The 21,353-nt window shown below is 44.3% G+C and overlaps 1 protein-coding gene across 2 annotated transcripts in view; it reads left to right on the plus strand.

The window, feature by feature from the left end:
- The window catches only part of STXBP6 (syntaxin binding protein 6), a 469,813-nt gene that overhangs the window by 332,821 nt on the left and 115,639 nt on the right, over nt 1–21,353 (plus strand). For both annotated transcript variants that reach the window (XM_078659426.1, XM_078659427.1), the window contains exon 3: nt 2,610–2,740. In XM_078659426.1, the coding sequence (XP_078515552.1) occupies nt 2,610–2,740 (131 nt within the window). The remainder of the gene's footprint in view (nt 1–2,609; nt 2,741–21,353) is intronic.

Genomic DNA, 21,353 nt, shown 5'->3' on the forward strand with positions numbered 1-21,353 from the left:
GCTGCTCTGTGTGTCCGCCGTCCTATTTCTGGCCGTTGCCTCCAAGACTCAGCGCCGCAAAAAGAAGGGTTGGCAGTTCTCGAATATTAGAGCAGTGCTTTGGCATTGATGACAATGGCTATGCTGGAGTACTTCGATAATGATCCGATCGGGCACAGAGCTCTTTGGCACGACGGCTCCCAAGTGCTAACTTTAAAACTGGGCACCTTGAGGCAATTTCCGGAGTAGTGCTCCCACCATGGCACGCTTGGGGTAGTGCAGAGTATGCTACTCACAAGGAGTACCTTGGCAGGTACTGCATGGTTACAGTTTATTTCTTCAACCTTGAGGCCCGGCATCAAGTGCTTGTAGTTAATATAGCTTTCTGCGGATTTCCCCAACGCCAGGAATGCGTAGTGGTGCGCTTATCTTTGTGTGTGGGCCAATGTGTCTGTGTGCTGATTGGGTGTTTTTTTTTGTGTACGTGTGTGTCTGTGGTTTGTTCCACTGTGTGCCTGTTTGTGTCAGGGTGTTTCTGTCTGTCTGTGGTTTATGTGGGTGTCTGTTTACGTATATGTGTCTGTGTGCATGTATGTATCTTTGTGTGTTCGTAAGTGTGCATGCCTGTTTGTGTGTCTGCGTCTCTTTCCCAAAATTTGTTGTCTGTGCGTGTGTGTATGTGTGTTCGCGAGTGTGCATGGCTGTTTCTGTGTCTGCGTCATCTTGCCTTTACCTGTTGTGTCTGTGCGTGCATGCGTATCTCTGTGTTCATAACACCGCGGGCGTGAGGGCATCAGATGATAGGGGCAAGAGTCACTCAGTAATACCACATTTCTGACAGCAGCATCTCTGATGCAAACCATAACGCGCAAAAAGTGAGTGTCCCTCCGGTGTGCTGCGGGCCTGGAAGCTGACTCACTCCGGCGCATGTGCTCTGTGTCTTTGGTTTGTCTTCCCAGGAAACTGATTCATCCCAGCAGGGTGAGTCTCTTATCAAGCCTGAGACCAACAGATTGCCAATGTTTTATCTGAACTTGAGAATTCTGGATGAATTCCCGCCCACCTGTGTGCCATAGCTCATACATCACTATTGAAAAGGTTTGTTATGGAGGCCCGCCATGACAAAAATCATTGTTTGGTGTACAGCATTTTCTCCATGTCTTGACTCCTAAAGGAATCACCAATGACTGGGCCTTTTCTGTGGTTGTTACTGTTGCTTAATACTGAGGGTAAGGGGCACAGGTACTACTGCAGATCAACTAAAAACCGAGGCACTCCATTTGTTTATTCAGCTCTCCAATGTTAATGGGCCTGTTGGAATTCAGCTCTGTTATGTCTGGTTATTGCCCTAATATCTCAGTGCCACTGAGGCAAGATTGGACCACTTAGACCCAAACTACGTATGTGGGGCGAAAGGGGCCATTACCTACCCATCCCCAAATGATCAATGCAGGTACTGGTAACTTATAGGGTTGGAATCTCAGTCTCCTTACAAGTTGGTCCCTGAGGGGCCAATAAAAAATGAGGAAAAGTCAGGGTTATTGACTATTCTGACTCTGATCTACACCTGAATTTCTCATTTTGGCCTAGACTTCTAACAGGGATTTATAGATGCATACAGTAGCTGAAGTCTCCAGGTAAAGGTAAGCATTGCTTAATGATGATAGGACTGATTACTACTGATAGCAAACCCATCAGAGGGAAATGAGCCCTCATATGAGGGCGATAGTGAGTTAGAACAGTGGTAGCTGAATCAACAAAAACAGTCCCAAAATTAGTCTTTGAAATGCCCAACACTTCTAAAAATGAACAGTGGCTCTGCCAAAGGGAATATATTCCTGGGTTCCAAGCCCTAGTCCCCAGAGTTGCAGAGTGGTAGTTTCCGGTTAACAAGGTGAGTAGGTTTGCATTGGCTATTGTTCAAGGAACCAGACAAAATTCAATGAGAGACAAAGGGGGATGTCGACTGGTCCAATAGCCAACACAATTGCATTGGTTTGTGATGCTGGTATTGAGATGGCACACAAAGTCCTTCTGGAAATTCCAAACTTTTATGGCATATTCCTTGAAATTGGCTCGTCACATCAGATTTTTGTAGTTGATAGAGCGTTCAGTGGATCAGTTGCAACAATGGAATCCACCACATAACCATTTGGGTCTGAGATCCCAGATATAGGCCAAAGGTCCAACCATGACTTCAACAGAAATGTTTCTTGACCCATAACAGCTGCATTTATGGTTTAACTGTTCTAGAACCAAGGCAACCAGACAGAGACCACCCAACACCAACCCAAGCAACCTTACCATTAAGAAAACAAACATTGGCATAGCCAATAGATTTCGCTTTTGGGACCTTATAAGTATTTAGTTATGCAGCATAATATCCTTGGGGCTACAACATCAACTGTTGCATGGCTAAACACTTATAAGGTCCCAAAGGTGAGACCTATTGGCTATGCCATTGCTTGTTTCTCTGGCTGGTGTGTGGCGTCCGCCCCCTCACTAAGCATTACCCTGACTGTGTGAAAAGATTTCATTGTACTTCTGCCTCAAAAAGTAGTCTGCAGAATGAGTGTGATTGTTTTAATTCCTGTAAAGTTTAATAGTGCCCTTTATTTCTGACCACGCAGTGACCAACCGGAAGCCCTCCCAGGTGTCAATCACGAAGGTGAAGCAGTTCGAGGGGTCTTCATGCTTTGTGAGGAGGTCGCAGTGGATGCTGGAGCAGCTGCGGCAGGTCAACGGCATCGAGCCAAACAAGGTGAGGCATGGGCCTGCCTCTGTATGTGGGTGGATTCTGAAACTATATGTGGGTGGAATCTGTCTGCCTCTGTATGTGGGTGGAATCTGTCTGCCTATGTATGTGGGTGGAATCTGAAACTATATGTGGGTGGAACCTGAGCCTGCCTCTGTATGTGGATAGAATCTGCCTATGTATGTGGGTGGATTCTGGATATATATGTGGGTGGACTCTGCCTCTGTATGTGGGTGGAATCTTCTTCTGTATGTGGGTTGAATCTGGATCAGTATGTGGCTGGAATCTAAGCCTATATGCGAGTAGAATCTGGATATATATATGTGGGTGGAATCTGAGTCTGTCTGAATGCATGGGTGGAATCTGAACCTGCCTCAATGCATGGGTGGAATCTGAGTCTGCCACAACGCATGGGTGGAATCTGAGTCTGCCACAATGCATGGGGGGAATCTGAGTCTGCCACAATGCATGGGTGGAATCTGAGTCTGCCACAATGCATGGGTGGAATCGGAGTCTGCCACAATGCATGGGTGGAATCTGAGTCTGCCACAATGCATGGGTGGAATCTGAGTCTGCCACAATGCATGGGTGGAATCTGAGTCTGCCACAATGCATGGGTGGAATCTGAGTCTGCCACAATGCATGGGGGGAATCTGAGTCTGCCACAATGCATGGGTGGAATCTGAGTCTGCCACAATGCATGGTTGGAATCTGAGTCTGTCTGAATGCATGGGTGGAATCTGAACCTGCCTCAATGCATGGGTGGAATCTGAGTCTGCCACAATGCATGGGTGGAATCTGAGTCTGCCTCAATGCACGAGTGAAATCGGAGTCTGCCACAATGCATGGGTGGAATCTGAGTCTGTCACAATGCATGGGTGGAATCTGAGTCTGCCTCAATGCATGGGTGGAATTTTAGTCTGCCTCTATCAATAGGCAGAATAGGAATCCTCCTGTGTATGTGGGCATCTGTATGTGGGTGGAATCTGCGTTTGTGCGAATGTGTGTGTAAAATCGCTGTGCGTACCTCGGGCAAGGTGGGAAAATGGTGACATGGCAAACGCCTCTCCTGCAATTATCAGGCATCTTTCTGTGGGGACGGGAGAAGTGGCCTGTATTTGAAACACATCTTAATATCTAAAAAATGGGAGATGGTCTTTTTCATTTTTACCAAGGTAGGAATTTTCCATTTAAAGCTCTCATGAAACAATCGTATAAGGAAGCCAAATCAGTGTGCTTTGCTTCACCAGCTATGATGCAGGACAGGCTCATGGGGCATCAAGACCGGTTGGTATTCGGGGCACGGGGCGCTCTTTTCTTTTTAAAGAGGTTGAGAGAGCACAAGTTTGAAAAAAATGTATAAGTACGCCATATTTACAAGCACGTAGTTAGTTTAAACATGTTTTGCACACGAGTGTTTTATATTCAATAGTAAAATGAATAGAATGTTAAGTAGAGTAACCATAATTATAACAGTGTGAGATTAAATGTAGAAATGTTGGATTATATGTGAAAACCTCATGTTCTCATGTTAAAAAGAGTCATGTCCGAATTAAATGTAACTTTGGATTCCAGTATTTTGTGTAGGCCTTAGGGCAATTCACAGCAAACCTGAACGTGCTGCTAAACTAATGTGAGATAAAGTTGACATGGTTCTTTCAAAATGTACTATTGAACTTAGGGTTAAAAGTATATGCTTTATAGATGTGTTATTTTAGAAACGTATGCTAGTTAAGAATGTTTGCTGTTTAAATCAAGTTAACGTTTTAAGAGTGCAGGAACCTGCTGCATGTAAATCAAGTAGGCCAGAACAGATAATGTCATGAAGTTTAAATCGTCATGTGCTCGTTAGAGGAGAGGTCGTGAGGTGTCCAGCATGGAGCTCTGAGAGTGTTTTATGGCCTAAGATATGGTGAAGTCTGGAATTTGAGGCCCACTGCAGGACGAGCTGTATGCAGGTGCGAGGGTCCTAATCAGCTCGAATGAAAGGGACTTTGTTCAGTGGCGCCTTGCGCAGGCCTGTAGGAGTTTCCAGGAATTTCAGGGGGTATCAGCGCACTGAAGAAGCCGCCTGGGAACCAAGGCCAACTTTAACGAGGGTCTTCAAGAGTACCATCATGGAGTTTGCCGCGGAAAGATGTACCACGTGAGGGGCGTCCCAAGGGGCGTTTCTATTGGAAATGTGATTTGGTATTAGGGAAAGTGACCCGGGAGGAGAAGAGAGCAGATGATTTTGGGAGCCTAAGGAAGCAGATGGGTAGGCAGATAGGCTGATCAGGAGAGACCCATTATCAGAGAAGAGACAAGGAGAAGTGCGTGATCTTCTTAGGAAGTCACCACGGCTGACACCTAGAGGGTTAAGATCTTGTTAAGTAGGGATGTCATTTAGTGTAGTGCAGGGACAGACTAACTTTAATTTTTCTTTTCTGTAATGACTTTGAGGTTGCAACTTGTATCCATTTTAGCAACCCTGATGGTTTTCGAACTTGTACTTATTATTTTGTTCTTCAGACTCAGACTATTCAAAAAGTTCATGTTCATAGTGATTCCGATCTACCTCTTGAATCTCATTTTGAGAAGTTTGTATCTTCAGTTATCTTTGACTTTATATTAAATCTTTAAAACTTAATTTTGGTCAGTGGTCATTTAGAGTGGTGTAAGTTCTTAAATTGATTGTTTACTGCGAGATTACCTTTTACTCAAGACAGGTACCAACGATTCAGTCGACAGGAAATGGGATTTGGTAAGATAATTAGTAACCAGAAATCCCGCGTTAGCAGTTGGTAGCAGAGTGAGGATGGTTATCTTCTTGAGGAAGGTAATCTAGAGAGGTTAGTTTACCCCAAGGCCCGAGACGTCGAGAGACGAGCAGCGGAAGAATCGTGTGCCGAAAGGTGCAGACGGTGCGAGAAAAGCAGCAGTATCGGAGAGTGAGTATAAAAAGGGTCATGCGTGAACAGATTGCGGTGTTTTGTGTTGTATTTGTATTGTAATGTCTTGCGGAGTTGAATGCCTGTAGTGTGAATGAGAGACGGTTGTGAGCGCGCGCAACCTGGTAAACTGGTAACCTGGTAAACGGGTTAACTGGTGAAATCTTAAGTTCAGGCCAGAGCTTAAGTGGTTTTGGGTGTATCGAACATCCAGGGTAGTTGTCGACCATAGTACGGAGGTCACGAGGTACCATTGACCGCCGTGGATCCAAGATAGGGGGAGTGTAAGAGTGAGTGTATGAGTAACGGACGCTGGTCGAAAGTTACTGCGTGTGAGTAACCTATCGGAGAAGGCGATTGTCTGGAAGTAATCGGAAAGACATTTCGCCAAGTTAGGGTGACAACTACAGAAAGACTGTGGGCGTACAGTCAAAGAAAGGTGATCGCTTGGACGGAAGTAATCATAAGTAAATCAATAAAGCCGCGCTGTGATTGAGCGGTTGGTGTGACGTTAGCTAGAGCCGCGCTCTGGTTGGGCGGCTAGAGTGACGTCGGAGGAAAGTCGCGTACGGATAGGCCAGTTAGTGAGAACGGGGCTGAGATTGGTGGAATATCATCAGGAAGTAAACAAACGCGGAGAAAAGAGAAATCATGAAGTGTTTTAAGTGTTTGAAAGGGATTTTTAAACGTAAACGAAGTGAACATTATTACGGGGAAGAGGCTCCCCCAGAGGGTACGCCAGCTCATTATATGGCAACGAATGTTGGGCTGCATACGATATTGTGGATTGGGGCTTGGAATAAGCTTACGGAAGGGAATGAGGAAATGCAGTTCCCGAAGTACGGGACGTTTAAATTAGAGGTGTTACATCGGCTAAAAGCAACCATGTCCTCATTGAAACCCTCACCTAGACCAACACAGTTTGAGGCTCTTAATGCATGGATTAAGGCTGCACACGACCGAAATTTGAACAGGCGTCAACAAAGGCTGACGCGATCGGTAAGGGCAGTGCGAGATTCCAAATGGGATGAGGAGGAAAAGCGTTGGAGGGTACAGACTATTGAGGTGGAGAAAATGTATCCGATGAGGGAGGTGTCAGGAGGAGGAAACCTCATGGAAGAAGACGAGGAAAGCGAGTTGGAGGACAATCTGATAAACAGATTGTTAATGGATAGACCACCTCCGAGAGTGGAGTTAATAGAAGATAGAGGGCTCGCAAGGGAAGACGGGAATGAGATAGAGGGATATACACCACTCCCTATATCGGAATGGACACCTAGCAAAGGCGGAGAAACACCTCCAAACAACACTGTACAGAGTGTAGTGGGAAGGTTTGTGGTGCAGAAAACGCCAACCACAGAAAGGGTTGAGTCTGTGGGATTGCCAGACGCTCTTCAAGTGCCTGTTACCATAGGACCCATAGTTTCGATCTATAATTCTGAGAGAGATAGAGGGGAACAACAAAGGCAATTGGATAGGGAAAGGATTGAGATGGAAAGGAGGAATAATGTGACGAATGCATGGAAACAATTACCAGGTTCGGTAACGTGGAACACCCCATTAGACACAACTGTCGGTCCCAATTCAGAACAGGGAGGTCCGAGAGGACCAATGTATCTAAGGGGACCGCGGCCAAGATCTTTTTCAGAGTTAAGAGCTGATTTGAGGGAATGGGACGGGTCCATAGTATCTCCGAGTAACAGGACAAGAACGGAACCAGAGTGGGAAAGCAGGGGTAACGGGACTGTATCTCATTGTGGGGCCAGCGAGAGTAGTCAGGGCCGGGAAGGCCAAAGTCAAGAGAATAGAGGGGATGCATGTCCTACAAATCAGAGAGAACAGCCGGAACAAAATACTAAGATTGTAGAATGTGAGGAAATGTCCCGTCTCTGGGGGAACGGAGGAGATGAGGCGGTACGGGCTTTTCAGAATAGGTTTAGGTGCCTTCATCATACACTTGGGGAAGACGTTCAACATTGGAGAAAGGAGAACAGCGATAGGTCCCGCCACGCCTCGAATAATCAGGAATCACAGGGAAGTAGGGAAGAAAGAGGGAGTAATAGAACCTCTTACCCTCTATCCCGTGAAACTAGCCAGGATGGAGAGAGAGAGGCTGGGAGGCATGAAGGAGTGTTTCACCACCCACCCCGAGAAGATGGAAAGGCATGGGACTTAGAGAGATGGGAACAGGGGAGGACTCCCTATAATTCACCAATACCTAAACGTAGATCTCGGAGCTGGGATGGGAGAGATGCGGATGGAGGAGCTAAATTGAGTGTCTTGAAAGCTGAAATAAAGGCAAAAAGGCTTGATGTTACCAGTTTAAAATCAGATGTTGATGAGATAATAGATGGAACATTGCCTTTGGAAAGGATAGAATTGTATGAACAGGATGAGTTATTGTTCATGGCAAAGGATATTACTAGGAAAGCTAGAGCGTTTCATGAAAAACTGACTGATTTGGCAGACAAGTATGCCGTGGATTTGTCTAGGACAAGGGCATTGCAGAGCAACCACAGATTACAGTACGCAGACCAAGATCTAGATGAGAAGAGAACTACTGGATTAAAAACACACATAAGAGAGTTGGTAACAGGGATAAGAGTGTGGAGAGAACTGGATAAATGGGAAGAAAGGTGGTCGAAAAAGGGCACAGTTAGGCGAAGTACAAATGTGATGACCCCTGAGGGAAGGGTAATGCAGATGGAGGCATTCCCTTTGCGAGAAATATCAAACGGAAATTATGTACATGTGCCCTGGAGTAGAGGAGACTTAGCCGCATTTACCAACTCATTTCCGAAGTTGCGGGACAATCCAGTCGAGTGGTATAAGCAGGTAGAGAGGTTCGTTAAAATCTCGAAAGTACTGTGGATAGATTTGAACACGTTGTTTGACATCGTGGTCCCATCTGATCTATGGACCCCTTGTAAGACTAGTGTCGAATGGCCAAATGCTGAACCTTTGAGGGATGCTCGAACAAATGGACCATCTGAGATTGTCATGCGAAAGTATGAAAGGGTAATAGCATGGCTGAAAGATAAGGTACCACCACAGGATATAGATTGGGTAAAAATAGACCGAACAAGGCAGGAACCCAAGGAGACAGTTCACGAGTTTTATGAAAGATTGTTGAAAACATTCAAGCAATACAGTGGACTAGATGTAATGGATCCCAAAGACATAGGGCAGTTCGTGTCAAAGTTTGTCTTGGGGTTGAGACCTGATATTTGTTTGATGATACAGCAACATTTAATCTGTTGGCAGAACAAACCACTAGATGAGATTTTACGATATGCGAGGTACTGCAGTGACGAGATAGATTCTAAAGCCAAGAATCTAAAGGAGAAATTGATGGTGGTGCAAATGCAGTCCGCTGGGAAGGGTGGCCAGCAGAAGCAGGGGATGGGACGAAAAACAAATGGTCAGAACAAAGATAATGAAGAAGGGCAGAGACCTAGGATAGACTTTGCCACTTTAAAGAAAACGACAAAGTGTCATCTGTGTCATCAGGTGGGGCATTGGCGACGCGAGTGTCCCTTTAACCCTGAAAACGGAGAGCTAGAAGTAGAAGAGCAGGTCCAAGAAGACCCAGTGCAAAAAGTGACAGTCCCAAGCAGTAAGGTGGCCAAAGGGGGGACTTCGGCTCCACGGGCCCAATTCCCACAGCCACCGAAGATAGCAGCTGGAGGAAAGGTCTTTAAACAAATGCCTCTGTTTATCGAGGAAGAAAAATGTTATTACATTGATCCATTGACAGGACAACGGGTGAGCAGCGAAGAAGACTGTACCCTCGGGGCAGTTCTAGAAGTGGATCAGAGAGGGCCATTTGTTGAGGCAGAAGTGGCAGGGTGTCCCACTACGTTCTTAGTGGACACTGGGGCTACTCGTTCGACTCTGAGATCAGCGGTAGTTCCAGACTTGCCAATGTCAGGGGAAACAATTCAAGTGGTAGGAGTCGCAAATAAAAGAATGACTAGTCCCTTGACAGAACCAGTGTCTGTGAAAATTGGAAACCACATGAACGAACATCAGTTTGTGGTTTGTGACTCGAGTCCGGTATGTCTGTTAGGTAGGGATTTGTTATGCAAATTGAATTGCACCATATACTGCACCCCACAAGGAGTGGAGGTACAGACTACCGACGATGATGCTACCTTTAAGGTGGCCAATTCAAAATTCTGTGTAGAACTATATCCTACTCTGACTGTAGAAGATCTTCCACAAGACTTAAGAGATGCAGTGGCGTCAGAAGTGTGGGATTTCACAGGAGAAGATATAGGATTGATAAAAGGGGTAGAACCGGTAAAAATTATGGTAAAACCAAATGTTGAGTTTCCAAGAACGCCTCAATACAAATTGTCCCAGGAAACGATTGCGGGAATAAAGCCTGTGATCGAGTCAATGATACAGCAGGGAATACTGAAGGAAATCGTGGGCAGTCCTTGTAACTCCCCGATTATGGGTTTGCAGAAACCTAGTGGGAAGTTTAGGATAGTTCAGGATTTACGAAAGATTAACAACATAGTCGTTTCATGTTGTCCCGTGGTACCGAATCCATCAGTGATATTGTTTCAAATACCATGTCAAGCAGAATGGTTCACAGTGATAGATCTTTGCCAGGCTTTCTTTTCAATCCCATTGGATGAAGAGAGCAGGTACCTTTTTGCGTTTAAAATGGAAGATCGCGTTTTAACATGGTGTCGAATTCCACAAGGATTCACAGACAGTCCATCCATCTTTAATCAGTTGTTGAAGAAGAATCTTGAAAATCTAGTACTGCCGCAGAACTCGGTTCTGGTACAGTACATAGATGACCTACTTGTTGCGTCAGAAACTGAGGAAGCTTGTAAAGTAGATTCAATTGCCTTACTGAATCATTTAGCTGAAAATGGACATAAGGTATCTCCGAGCAAGTTACAGTATTGTCTGACAGAAGTACAGTATCTAGGGCACAGGTTAGAAAAAGGGAAACGTAAGGTGTCCCCAGAGAGGATAGAGGCGATAATGAAAATGAATGCGCCTACAACACAGAGAGAAGTTAGAATGTTCTTAGGAATGGTGGGTTACTGTCGACAGTGGATAGTTAACTTTTCACTGAAAGCAAAGCCCTTACAGAAACTGACGCACAAGGAGGTGAGTGATCCGGTACCATGGGATGAAGAATGTTTGGTGGCGTTTTTACAGCTGAGAGACGATTTATGTCGTGCTCCGGCTCTGGGAATGCCAGATTATGAAAAGTCGTTTTCACTCTATTGCTGTGAGAGAGAGGGATGTGCTTTGTCAGTCTTGGCACAGACCCACGGTAATGCCCGTAGACCAGTTGCATACTTTTCGGCTACATTAGATCCAGTAGCCGCAGCGTTGCCCGGATGTCTCAAATCCGTTGCCGCAACGGGTGTCAGCATTGAAAGGAGCGAAAGTATTGTGATGGGACATCCAGTAGTGGTGTATGTACCACATTCGGTTGAATTGTTGATGACCAGGACGAAGACGCAGCATCTGACCAATAGTAGGCTCACGCGCTACGAACAAGTTATACTTGCCGCAGAAAACGTGACTCTCAGGAGATGCTCTGTCTTGAATCCTGCTACTTTGATGCCATTACCTACTGTAATAGAAGGCGAAGGATGTGAAGACCACGATTGCCTTGATGTGACTGAACTATGCACGAAACCCAGACCAGATATAGTGGATGAGCCATTGTCTGACCCCGATGAAATTTACTTTGTTGATGGCTCATGTTTAAGAGACGATACTGGTCGGTTGAGAGCAGCTTATGCTGTTTGTACCATTACTGGAGTTGTGGAAGCCGCTTGCCTGGAAGGAGTACATTCCGCACAGGTAGCAGAGATTATTGCCCTAACTCGTGCCTGCATAGCAGGAAATGGAAAGAGAGTCACCATCTACACGGACAGCCAATATGGTTTCGGTGTGGTTCATGATTTCGGGCAGTTGTGGTCTCAGAGGGGTTACATGACTTCCTCTGGTTCGCCCATTCGAAATGGAGAATTTGTGCGATTGCTGATAGAAGCATTACAAGGTCCTGTTGACATTGCAGTAGTGAAATGTGTAGCTCATACTAAGAATACAGATTTTGTGTCACAAGGTAATAGATATGCTGATGAAGTCGCACGCTATTGTGCGGAACAAAGTTATTCTTTCTCAAAGGTGGAAATAGAAGGTGCAGAAGAAAAGACTGAATTAAGTATGATGTTAGAAACTGTAGACACTTGGGAGGATTTAAGGATAATGCAGGAGAACGCACCTGAAACAGAGAAAAAGGCATGGGAAATAGCAGGCTGTGTGCGAAGTGAAATGGATTTTTGGGTTTCAGCAGATGGGAGAGCTGTGTTACCTGAAGAATTAGCTAATCCCATGGCGAGAGAAATACATGGTCCAGTACATCTAGGAAGGGATGCTATGATGAGAGTTTTTAGGCAGACTTGGTATTGCCCGAAATTCAGAATAGCAGCAGAATCAGTATGTAAGCGATGTGTTACCTGCCAACAACTGAACGTAGGCAAACGAACACCAGTCACACTGAGTCACATTGGGAGGTCGGGGGGGCCTTTCAATAGAATGCAACTAGATTTCATTGAAATGCCAAGAGTCAATCGCCTTCGGTATGTGTTGGTGATTGTATGCGTATTTTCCAGATGGGTTGAAGCGTACCCTACACGTAGGTGCGATACACTCACAGTGGCTAAATTGTTGCTCAGGGAGTTGATACCGCGCTTCGGGGTGCCTGCCTCTTTGGAATCGGACAGAGGAAAACATTTTAACAGCGAAATAGTGAAGATGTTGTGCTCCACACTGAATATCGATCAAAAGCTGCATTGTAGTTATCGACCAGAAGCTTCAGGAATTGTGGAACAAGTGAATGGCACTTTGAAGAATAGATTGGCTAAAGTAGTGGCATCCACATCCTTGAGTTGGCCAGATGCTCTTCCATTGGTGCTCATGAGCATGCGCAGCACACCTGATAGGAGGACAGGTCTCTCTCCCCACGAGATCCTGATGGGGAGGGCCATGAGACTTCCTACAGTTCCAACTACTGCTCTATTGAATATTACAGATGATCTGATCTTGGATTATTGTAAAGGACTGTCTGACGCCATCCATTCTGTGTCCCTTCAGGTGCATGCGGCTGAAGTTCCAGCAGCGAGGAACCTGTGTCATGACCTGAACCCAGGGGACTGGGTCCTGGTTAAAAAGCACGTCCGGAAGAACTGCCTAGATGTTCGCTGGCGTGGGCCCTTTCAGGTAATCCTGATCACGAACACCGCGGTGAAGTGCGGGGGGCTGCCAAATTGGATCCATGCATCCCATACTAAAAGAGTTCCAGCACCTCTAGAAGGAACAGCTCCCATCCCAGACGAAAGCCCGGAAGTGGAAGAAGAGTCGCAAGAAGGGATTGAGGCAGCTGAGGAGGTGTCGGAAGAAGTTGGGAACGCAACGGATTCAGAAGAAGAGCAAAGGCAGGACGGCAGTGAGACAGAAGACGCAACCGAAGGAGAGAGCAGAAGTGAATACGACTCAGACTCAGATCCGTATCGGAGCGACCAAGAACCAAGTGGGAGGACAAGGAATAGGAGAATAAGGCTTGGAGCTGCCACTTGGCCAACAAGGAGAAGAAGGCTAAGTTTGAGGTCGGCCCAGGAAGAAACGCTTACTCCTATATCCGAAGACTCAGATCCAGAAGAAGACATCCAGGATCAAGCCGAGGAGGGTCTTAGAAGATCAAGTAGGGTGCGAGTGCCTAGCAGAAGATACTCTACTCCCGATTGGACCTACCTCGTTGCAGATGTCTGGGAGACACAGAACAGGGAGGATCAGGGAAGTGGAACTGATCAGAACTGACCCGATCATCACAGTGCAAATAAAGTTTCTACTGCCAGGAGCGGAGACCGAAAGGTTGCTGACACTCAACATCGTTCATCCTGCTCTCCTGAGTGGAATAAGAAAATTGCTTTTAGAAACAGTTGAGTTTCCAGTTTGCTGTTCACGATATCCAATATTGGAGGGAACTCTTCTTCGTTTGGAAATGCTTGAGCGAGTAGTAGAAATGCTAGGAGCGCTTATTGTTGTGGACTAATATCATATTGCGAATGGCTTTAAGGGGGTGCAGATCTGGAAAGGTGAAGAAAGTGATCTTGATTAGAACGAACCCCTTTGTAATTGTGGATATAGAACTGATAGTACCAGGATTGGAAATTGAAAAAACGCTAACTCTCAATTTCGTCCGTCCACTTGTCTTGAGCGAAATAAGGAGAATAATCCTAGAAAAGGTTGACTTTCCATGTTGTGGTACGAACTGTCCAGAACTTGAGGGAATGTTTCTTCGTATGGACATTTATGAAGAAGTAGTGTCACTCCTTGAACCATACATAACTTCAGACGAAAATAAGACTTTTGAAAAGAAATTGTGAATTGTTGCAAGATAACCTAGCGCCGAGTGGAAGAAGAAAAGTGATAGGGGTTTCCTTTTAGCGGATGGAGAAGGGCTAGGGTTGTCTATTTTACTGGACTTTGAACTGTTTTGCGGAAATAAATTGTCAAGCTTCCAAGTGTTCCAAGAAAGACATTGCAAGAGAGAAAGACTTTGTTTGAAAAGAAGAGAAGTGAATGCTGGAAGATAGTCGAAAACTACACTGTTTGAGAACATGGAGGCTGGCAACCCGAACCGCAGGGCAAAATGTATAGCTGTTACATTTTTAGGAGTAGTGGTTTCTCTTATAATTTTAGTGGTAACTGTTTCATTCCTAGCGGGACACGAAGGGGATGGAACCACAGTTAAGGAGGATAGGGGAGTGTCAACACCGAGAACTACCATTATTAAGGAGAAGGGAAACATTAATGAGAAAGACAAAGCGTTGTTAGATGCAGAAGTAAAAAGGTTACACATGGATGAGTCACAGGGGAATTACAAGTCAAATGCTTATGCTAAGTTGCTTTATGAATATGTTGATGCCATGGAGGTAAAGGATTGTTATGTCTGTATGCAATTACCAATTTCAGTGGAGGAGGGTATCAAATACCATCATCTCCCGTTGACATATGGAATAACGTGCAGTTTATTGTTAAGTATGTTTTATGGACGAGACGGATTTGAGTATTACTTCTCGAATTTCGACTCAACATTGCCAGAGGTTCCGAATTTCAAGCATTTGAACAAATGGGACTACTACAAAAGCGAAGACAGGTTACACAAATGGTTTATTCCATGGAGAACGTTAGATACTTCACATGCTCGAATCAACAATCTGACTTGTCAAATATCAGAAGTTGAGAAAAAGTTTATAGCTCAGGTAGATACTAGATACAGGAAGCAGAAGGTATTGAAGGCATCAGGACAAGGGGAAACAGATTGGACCAAGGAGGAAAGGGCACAACAACGAAAAGGTAGTATTGGTCCAATTGCTTTGGATAAGGAGAAACGGGGGAAACTATGCATTCACAGGAGTTACTCCTATTATGAAAACGTTTATGTAGGACAAGTCAACTGTAAACATGCCTTTCAATTGGAGTACTACTCTAAGAACTTCATGAAAGGGATGCAAGCAATACCAAATGTATATTTTGTATGTGGAAGATATGCCTATGTGAAGTTACCAGATAATTGGTACGGATCATGCTATCTGGCTGTTGTCTTCCCTAAAATATATCATGTTGAGAATTTAGACACGCCTAAGAAAGAAATATCAACTAGATGGAAGCGAGGGCTGGGTGCAGCAGAAGTAGTTGGAGATGTAATAGGTGCTGCATTCCCTTTCTTAGGATTGATAATGAATGACATTAAGATCAGGAGGTTAGCTACAGTCGTAGATAGACTGTCTGCCAGTACTGCAAGATCCTTGATGCTGATAGAAGGGGAGATGCAATCGATTAGGGCAATGGTTCTTCAGAACCGACTTGCTTTAGATGTTCTGTTAGCAAAAGAGGGAGGAGTCTGTAGGGCCTTGAAGGTACAGGAATGCTGTACTTACATTCCAGACAATTCAAAGCCTCTAGAGAAGTATATACAAAACATCACTGCCATACACTACGAAATTGAGGACCTGGCAAAGGTAAATGTGTGGGAAAAAGTAGGTCATGGAATGGGTAAAGTTGGAAGTTGGTTTGCCAACTTAGGAAAGGGTATCGTTTGGTACATATTGAAACCCATCATCATAGTAGTGATTTGTGTAATCACTTTGTGGGGATTGGTGCGTTTGTATCAATGGTATAGAGCAAATAGGTTACAGAGAGCTATGAAGAAACAGGAAGAAGAGTTGACAGCGATGCAGGACACTCAATATAAGAGTCTGAAAGCATTAGAGAGTATGAAAAGAAGTGGTACTGCCCTGTCTTCACTTTAAAGGTTCTACATTTTAGTGTCATGGTGATGATGACCCCTGAAGGTCATCAAAGGGGGGACTGAGAGAGCACAAGTTTGAAAAAAATGTATAAGTACGCCATATTTACAAGCACGTAGTTAGTTTAAACATGTTTTGCACACGAGTGTTTTATATTCAATAGTAAAATGAATAGAATGTTAAGTAGAGTAACCATAATTATAACAGTGTGAGATTAAATGTAGAAATGTTGGATTATATGTGAAAACCTCATGTTCTCATGTTAAAAAGAGTCATGTCCGAATTAAATGTAACTTTGGATTCCAGTATTTTGTGTAGGCCTTAGGGCAATTCACAGCAAACCTGAACGTGCTGCTAAACTAATGTGAGATAAAGTTGACATGGTTCTTTCAAAATGTACTATTGAACTTAGGGTTAAAAGTATATGCTTTATAGATGTGTTATTTTAGAAACGTATGCTAGTTAAGAATGTTTGCTGTTTAAATCAAGTTAACGTTTTAAGAGTGCAGGAACCTGCTGCATGTAAATCAAGTAGGCCAGAACAGATAATGTCATGAAGTTTAAATCGTCATGTGCTCGTTAGAGGAGAGGTCGTGAGGTGTCCAGCATGGAGCTCTGAGAGTGTTTTATGGCCTAAGATATGGTGAAGTCTGGAATTTGAGGCCCACTGCAGGACGAGCTGTATGCAGGTGCGAGGGTCCTAATCAGCTCGAATGAAAGGGACTTTGTTCAGTGGCGCCTTGCGCAGGCCTGTAGGAGTTTCCAGGAATTTCAGGGGGTATCAGCGCACTGAAGAAGCCGCCTGGGAACCAAGGCCAACTTTAACGAGGGTCTTCAAGAGTACCATCATGGAGTTTGCCGCGGAAAGATGTACCACGTGAGGGGCGTCCCAAGGGGCGTTTCTATTGGAAATGTGATTTGGTATTAGGGAAAGTGACCCGGGAGGAGAAGAGAGCAGATGATTTTGGGAGCCTAAGGAAGCAGATGGGTAGGCAGATAGGCTGATCAGGAGAGACCCATTATCAGAGAAGAGACAAGGAGAAGTGCGTGATCTTCTTAGGAAGTCACCACGGCTGACACCTAGAGGGTTAAGATCTTGTTAAGTAGGGATGTCATTTAGTGTAGTGCAGGGACAGACTAACTTTAATTTTTCTTTTCTGTAATGACTTTGAGGTTGCAACTTGTATCCATTTTAGCAACCCTGATGGTTTTCGAACTTGTACTTATTATTTTGTTCTTCAGACTCAGACTATTCAAAAAGTTCATGTTCATAGTGATTCCGATCTACCTCTTGAATCTCATTTTGAGAAGTTTGTATCTTCAGTTATCTTTGACTTTATATTAAATCTTTAAAACTTAATTTTGGTCAGTGGTCATTTAGAGTGGTGTAAGTTCTTAAATTGATTGTTTACTGCGAGATTACCTTTTACTCAAGACAGGTACCAACGATTCAGTCGACAGGAAATGGGATTTGGTAAGATAATTAGTAACCAGAAATCCCGCGTTAGCAAGGTCACTAAGGCTAAAGTTACCTTTTGTTTAAGAAAACAGTGAACCTTTAATTTGACATCAATTATGCAAAGATCAGGAGACAACAATGCATCGTTCCAATACAAACTCTGTTCGAGTACCACAAACATCCAAGTCCTTGTCGCCCTGAAAGACGAGGATCCTGGGGCACAGTTAGAACTGTCCATTCCTTCCCTGAAGAAGGCGTCTAGCGCCAAGAGGAAGGACTACAAAGGAGCGACACAACATCTTCGCATCGAGGTGGTCCCTCCCATCCCCCTGGCTTGCAGCGAGGGCGGTCCCTCCTACATCCATGGCTTCATCTGTTTTCCTCTTCCCAGGGTCACTTCCAGTCAATGTTCCAGTGTTCTACATGATCATATGGACCTCAGCGTGTCGCGTGATATCGAAAACCAGTCTGGTCCGGCTGCAGAGTGCCCTTTCCACTGGTTATTCTCGGTTAGGTCTACCCTGGATTTGGCCCACTTCAGTACTTTGGTTTTAGGTTCTGATTTACACCCTGATGGCAAGAGCCTGCACCAGGTAACCCTCTCTATATGTGTGGGTTGAACTCCCAGGCCCTCATGGCCTTCTTTGAGGGAGGATCTGGTACATGCATCTGCCTCCTACCCCAGATCTGCCCGGGGTCAGGGCGCAAACTGAATGGTGTTCTACAGGTAACTGGCAGAATGCAGGATTCTAGACTGAACTAAACCCAAACCTTTCTCCTTACTCAGTGCAAAGGTCGCCATGTTTGTGAAAGGTCGGCTCACTTGAGCCCCTACCAGTAAAACCACAAGCAAAGCTAAAACATTAACCGGAACCTGAATCCTCTATTTACCCGGAAGAGAAAGGCCTGAATACTTTGCTTTTGGCCTCTCTTGTTGTATGCATTGTTCATGGACATTCCATTTGGGATATTAAAAAACCCATATTTGGTCTTGTATCATTGCATTCTTTTGGCTAAATTATTTCTTGGCTTCATTAACCATCTTCTTTCTAAAGTGTGAAAGATGAGATTGTGTTTCTGAGATTTAAGGACTGGCTAAGTCTATAGGCTTATGCACACATTTCAGCATTCAAAGAAAATTCCAGGCACCATAATAATGAATATTGAAACCGCTTGTGAAAGAGTACGTCATAGAGTTGTGACACTAAGGATCAGCCTCACTACTGGCTGGTAAGTGCTGCTTTCTTTAATACACGCATCTAATTTTACAAGGTGTGTTGAATTAAAGTACTCTGCACTGAACACAATGTTTGTATTGATTGTTGTGTTTTGTGTCACCATGCTGTTTTCTCTAGTGGAGAATTGATTTCTATGTTTTGCATTAAGAAATGCCGATTGCATTTAAAATGAAGCATGCTGTGCCACTGAGGGAGTAAGATGTGCACTGTGTTTGCTATGAAGGCACACTGATGGACATTGAGTGAAGATCCACACAAAGCCGACTCCTTCCATTACATTTCCAAATCTTACCCAAGGGAGACAGCATTGATTGTTTCTATATATACATCCCAGGATCTGAATCTCTTCTGCAGACATTAGCTAAATGATTCCCCTCTTACAAAGCCCTCATCAATCCCTCATTTTAGGCAGGGTCACAATGTTAAACCTCATAGTCTGGGGAATGGACTTGCGAGCAAGTCTGCAGCAGGAAGAGCGGGATTGGATTTAAAGGGAGATGGATCACATTCCAAGAGAATTCTTCTGGGATGAGGAACTGGTTGGAAACCAGTCATTAACAGTCTTCATTCAATACCATTCTTATTTATGACTGCCAATATACAGTAAGAGCATTCCGAGTGTACAAATGACTTATACAGCATCAGTATTAAAGTGCACGTCATGTGTCAAATACTACATATTCCTCCAGGACATACTGGGTGAGATGGCTGTGTTTTTAGCTCATTGGCTCTACTTTTTTTAAGGAGACACTTTTGTTTAAAAAGTGTCAATTACTAATAGAATTGGAAGTAACTGCTGCTGTTTTGAAATGCAGCATTTACATTCCTTTTACTTAAGTTCTGACTCTGATATGTTTTACGTCAGCCTGATGTGTTAGAAGGGTATCATTTCCACAGCAGAATGATAAGCAAGTGAATTCTCAGCTACATGAAATGGCAAAGTGGCATTCTACTTCCTCCAGTCGTACGGACGGCCTTCCCATATCCACTTCAGAGGGGCCCAGATAGAGAATATACTACAGAGAAACTACAATGGTTGATGGCGTTATACAAATGCAGATATAACCAAATAAGTAACAACTAGAGTACAGAATAAATAAGTGGATACAGACATTATTAGTATTCTGTACTGGCAAACAAGGACCTCTGTTGCACCTCTTCATTTTCTTTGACCATCACAGGAGAAACAAATAATTTTAAATATCTAAATGTATACTTGATGCTGGAGGTTAAATTGTCCCTAAATGCTCTTAGGTCCTACAGCCGATGGAAGTGAAGCACAAGGAAAGAATTGATGTAACTAAGCGAACACAATTTTTCAAACTGAGGAAACAAGATTGGAATTTCTTTTCCTTCCCACCATCTTCACCCAGACTGTATGAGATTGTGGGGAGCGAGAGGGAGGTTCAGGAGTAACTTTAGAATAAACAACCTATGAACCCATTATACAAGGAAGATCATGGGAGCAAGAAAAGTGCATCAGCTGTCTACGCTTGCATCCTACCAAAGAACAATCTAAATCACACAAGGCAAACAAGACAATAGGAAAAGGATCCACGCCGGGGGAATGGCCTTATTATGGGGGACCCTTGAGTCCCTGTATGATATAAGATATGGCTAGGACCAGAGAATAGCGAAGAATTACACAAAATTGTAAGGAATAACCTCACACACCCTGGGTGTCAGGCTTCATTATTGCCCATTCTTGCCTGCCAAAGAATCCTCTGACGGGCAGGCTTCCTGTATTCACAAGATGTGGAATGGGATCTCCAACGTGAAGGATAAAAATCACGGTTACCTCCTCATCGGAATTACCTTTATTTGCTGAGAAGGCAGCAAGATGGTTAAAAACCGGAAAGGATGCAAAGGAGTGGATATTACCCATGCATCTGGAAGGTCAACATGTTCCAACCCGGGGCCCCATCCGGGGTCTGTGGCTTTCATTAAGACCGGGGATCCCTACTATCCTATGCAATAAGCAAACACACGATCAACACACAGTAGTTGCACACACAACCTATGAATACAGAAAGCCCGCCCGCCATTAGAGGGTTCTTTGGAGAGCAAGGATGGGCGATGATGAATCCTGACACCCAGAGTGCTGTATGAGGCCTTACTTACACTTTTTGTACTTCTTTGTGATTCTTCGTAATTCTGTTGTCCTATCCATATCTTATGTCATACAGGGACTTTGACAACTCCCATAATATGGGTATTCCCCAGGCAATGACCCCATAACTTTAAAATATACATATTTTTAGAAATGGTAGGGAGCATATGGAATGACCTCATGGTGTATGTCCTGAAGAAGAGACCAAATCAGGGATTTGAAAGGGCCTGACTGGCCTGCAGTCAATCAATAACAATGAGACTGTCTTGTTACCACCAATCTGGACTCACAAACCTCACTCAAAAAGCATGACCATGTGAGACCATCTCAAAGCAGAGGTTGTACTCTGAAGATCCAGCTTCCCTACAGCAGATCATCACCGCTGCGGAGAAGGAAACACATGCATTGACTGGAGAGGTCATGAGATTGACTGTTGCTGCATGATCTCTGTGAGCGAGCTCTAGAAGGTCTGATAACATCTGAGGGTTTTCCAAAATGTCCATGAGCCTCATCACTAACGCATACTT

The sequence above is a fragment of the Lissotriton helveticus genome, chromosome 9 (genome assembly GCF_964261635.1).
Source record: "Lissotriton helveticus chromosome 9, aLisHel1.1, whole genome shotgun sequence".
NCBI lineage: Eukaryota > Metazoa > Chordata > Amphibia > Caudata > Salamandridae > Lissotriton > Lissotriton helveticus.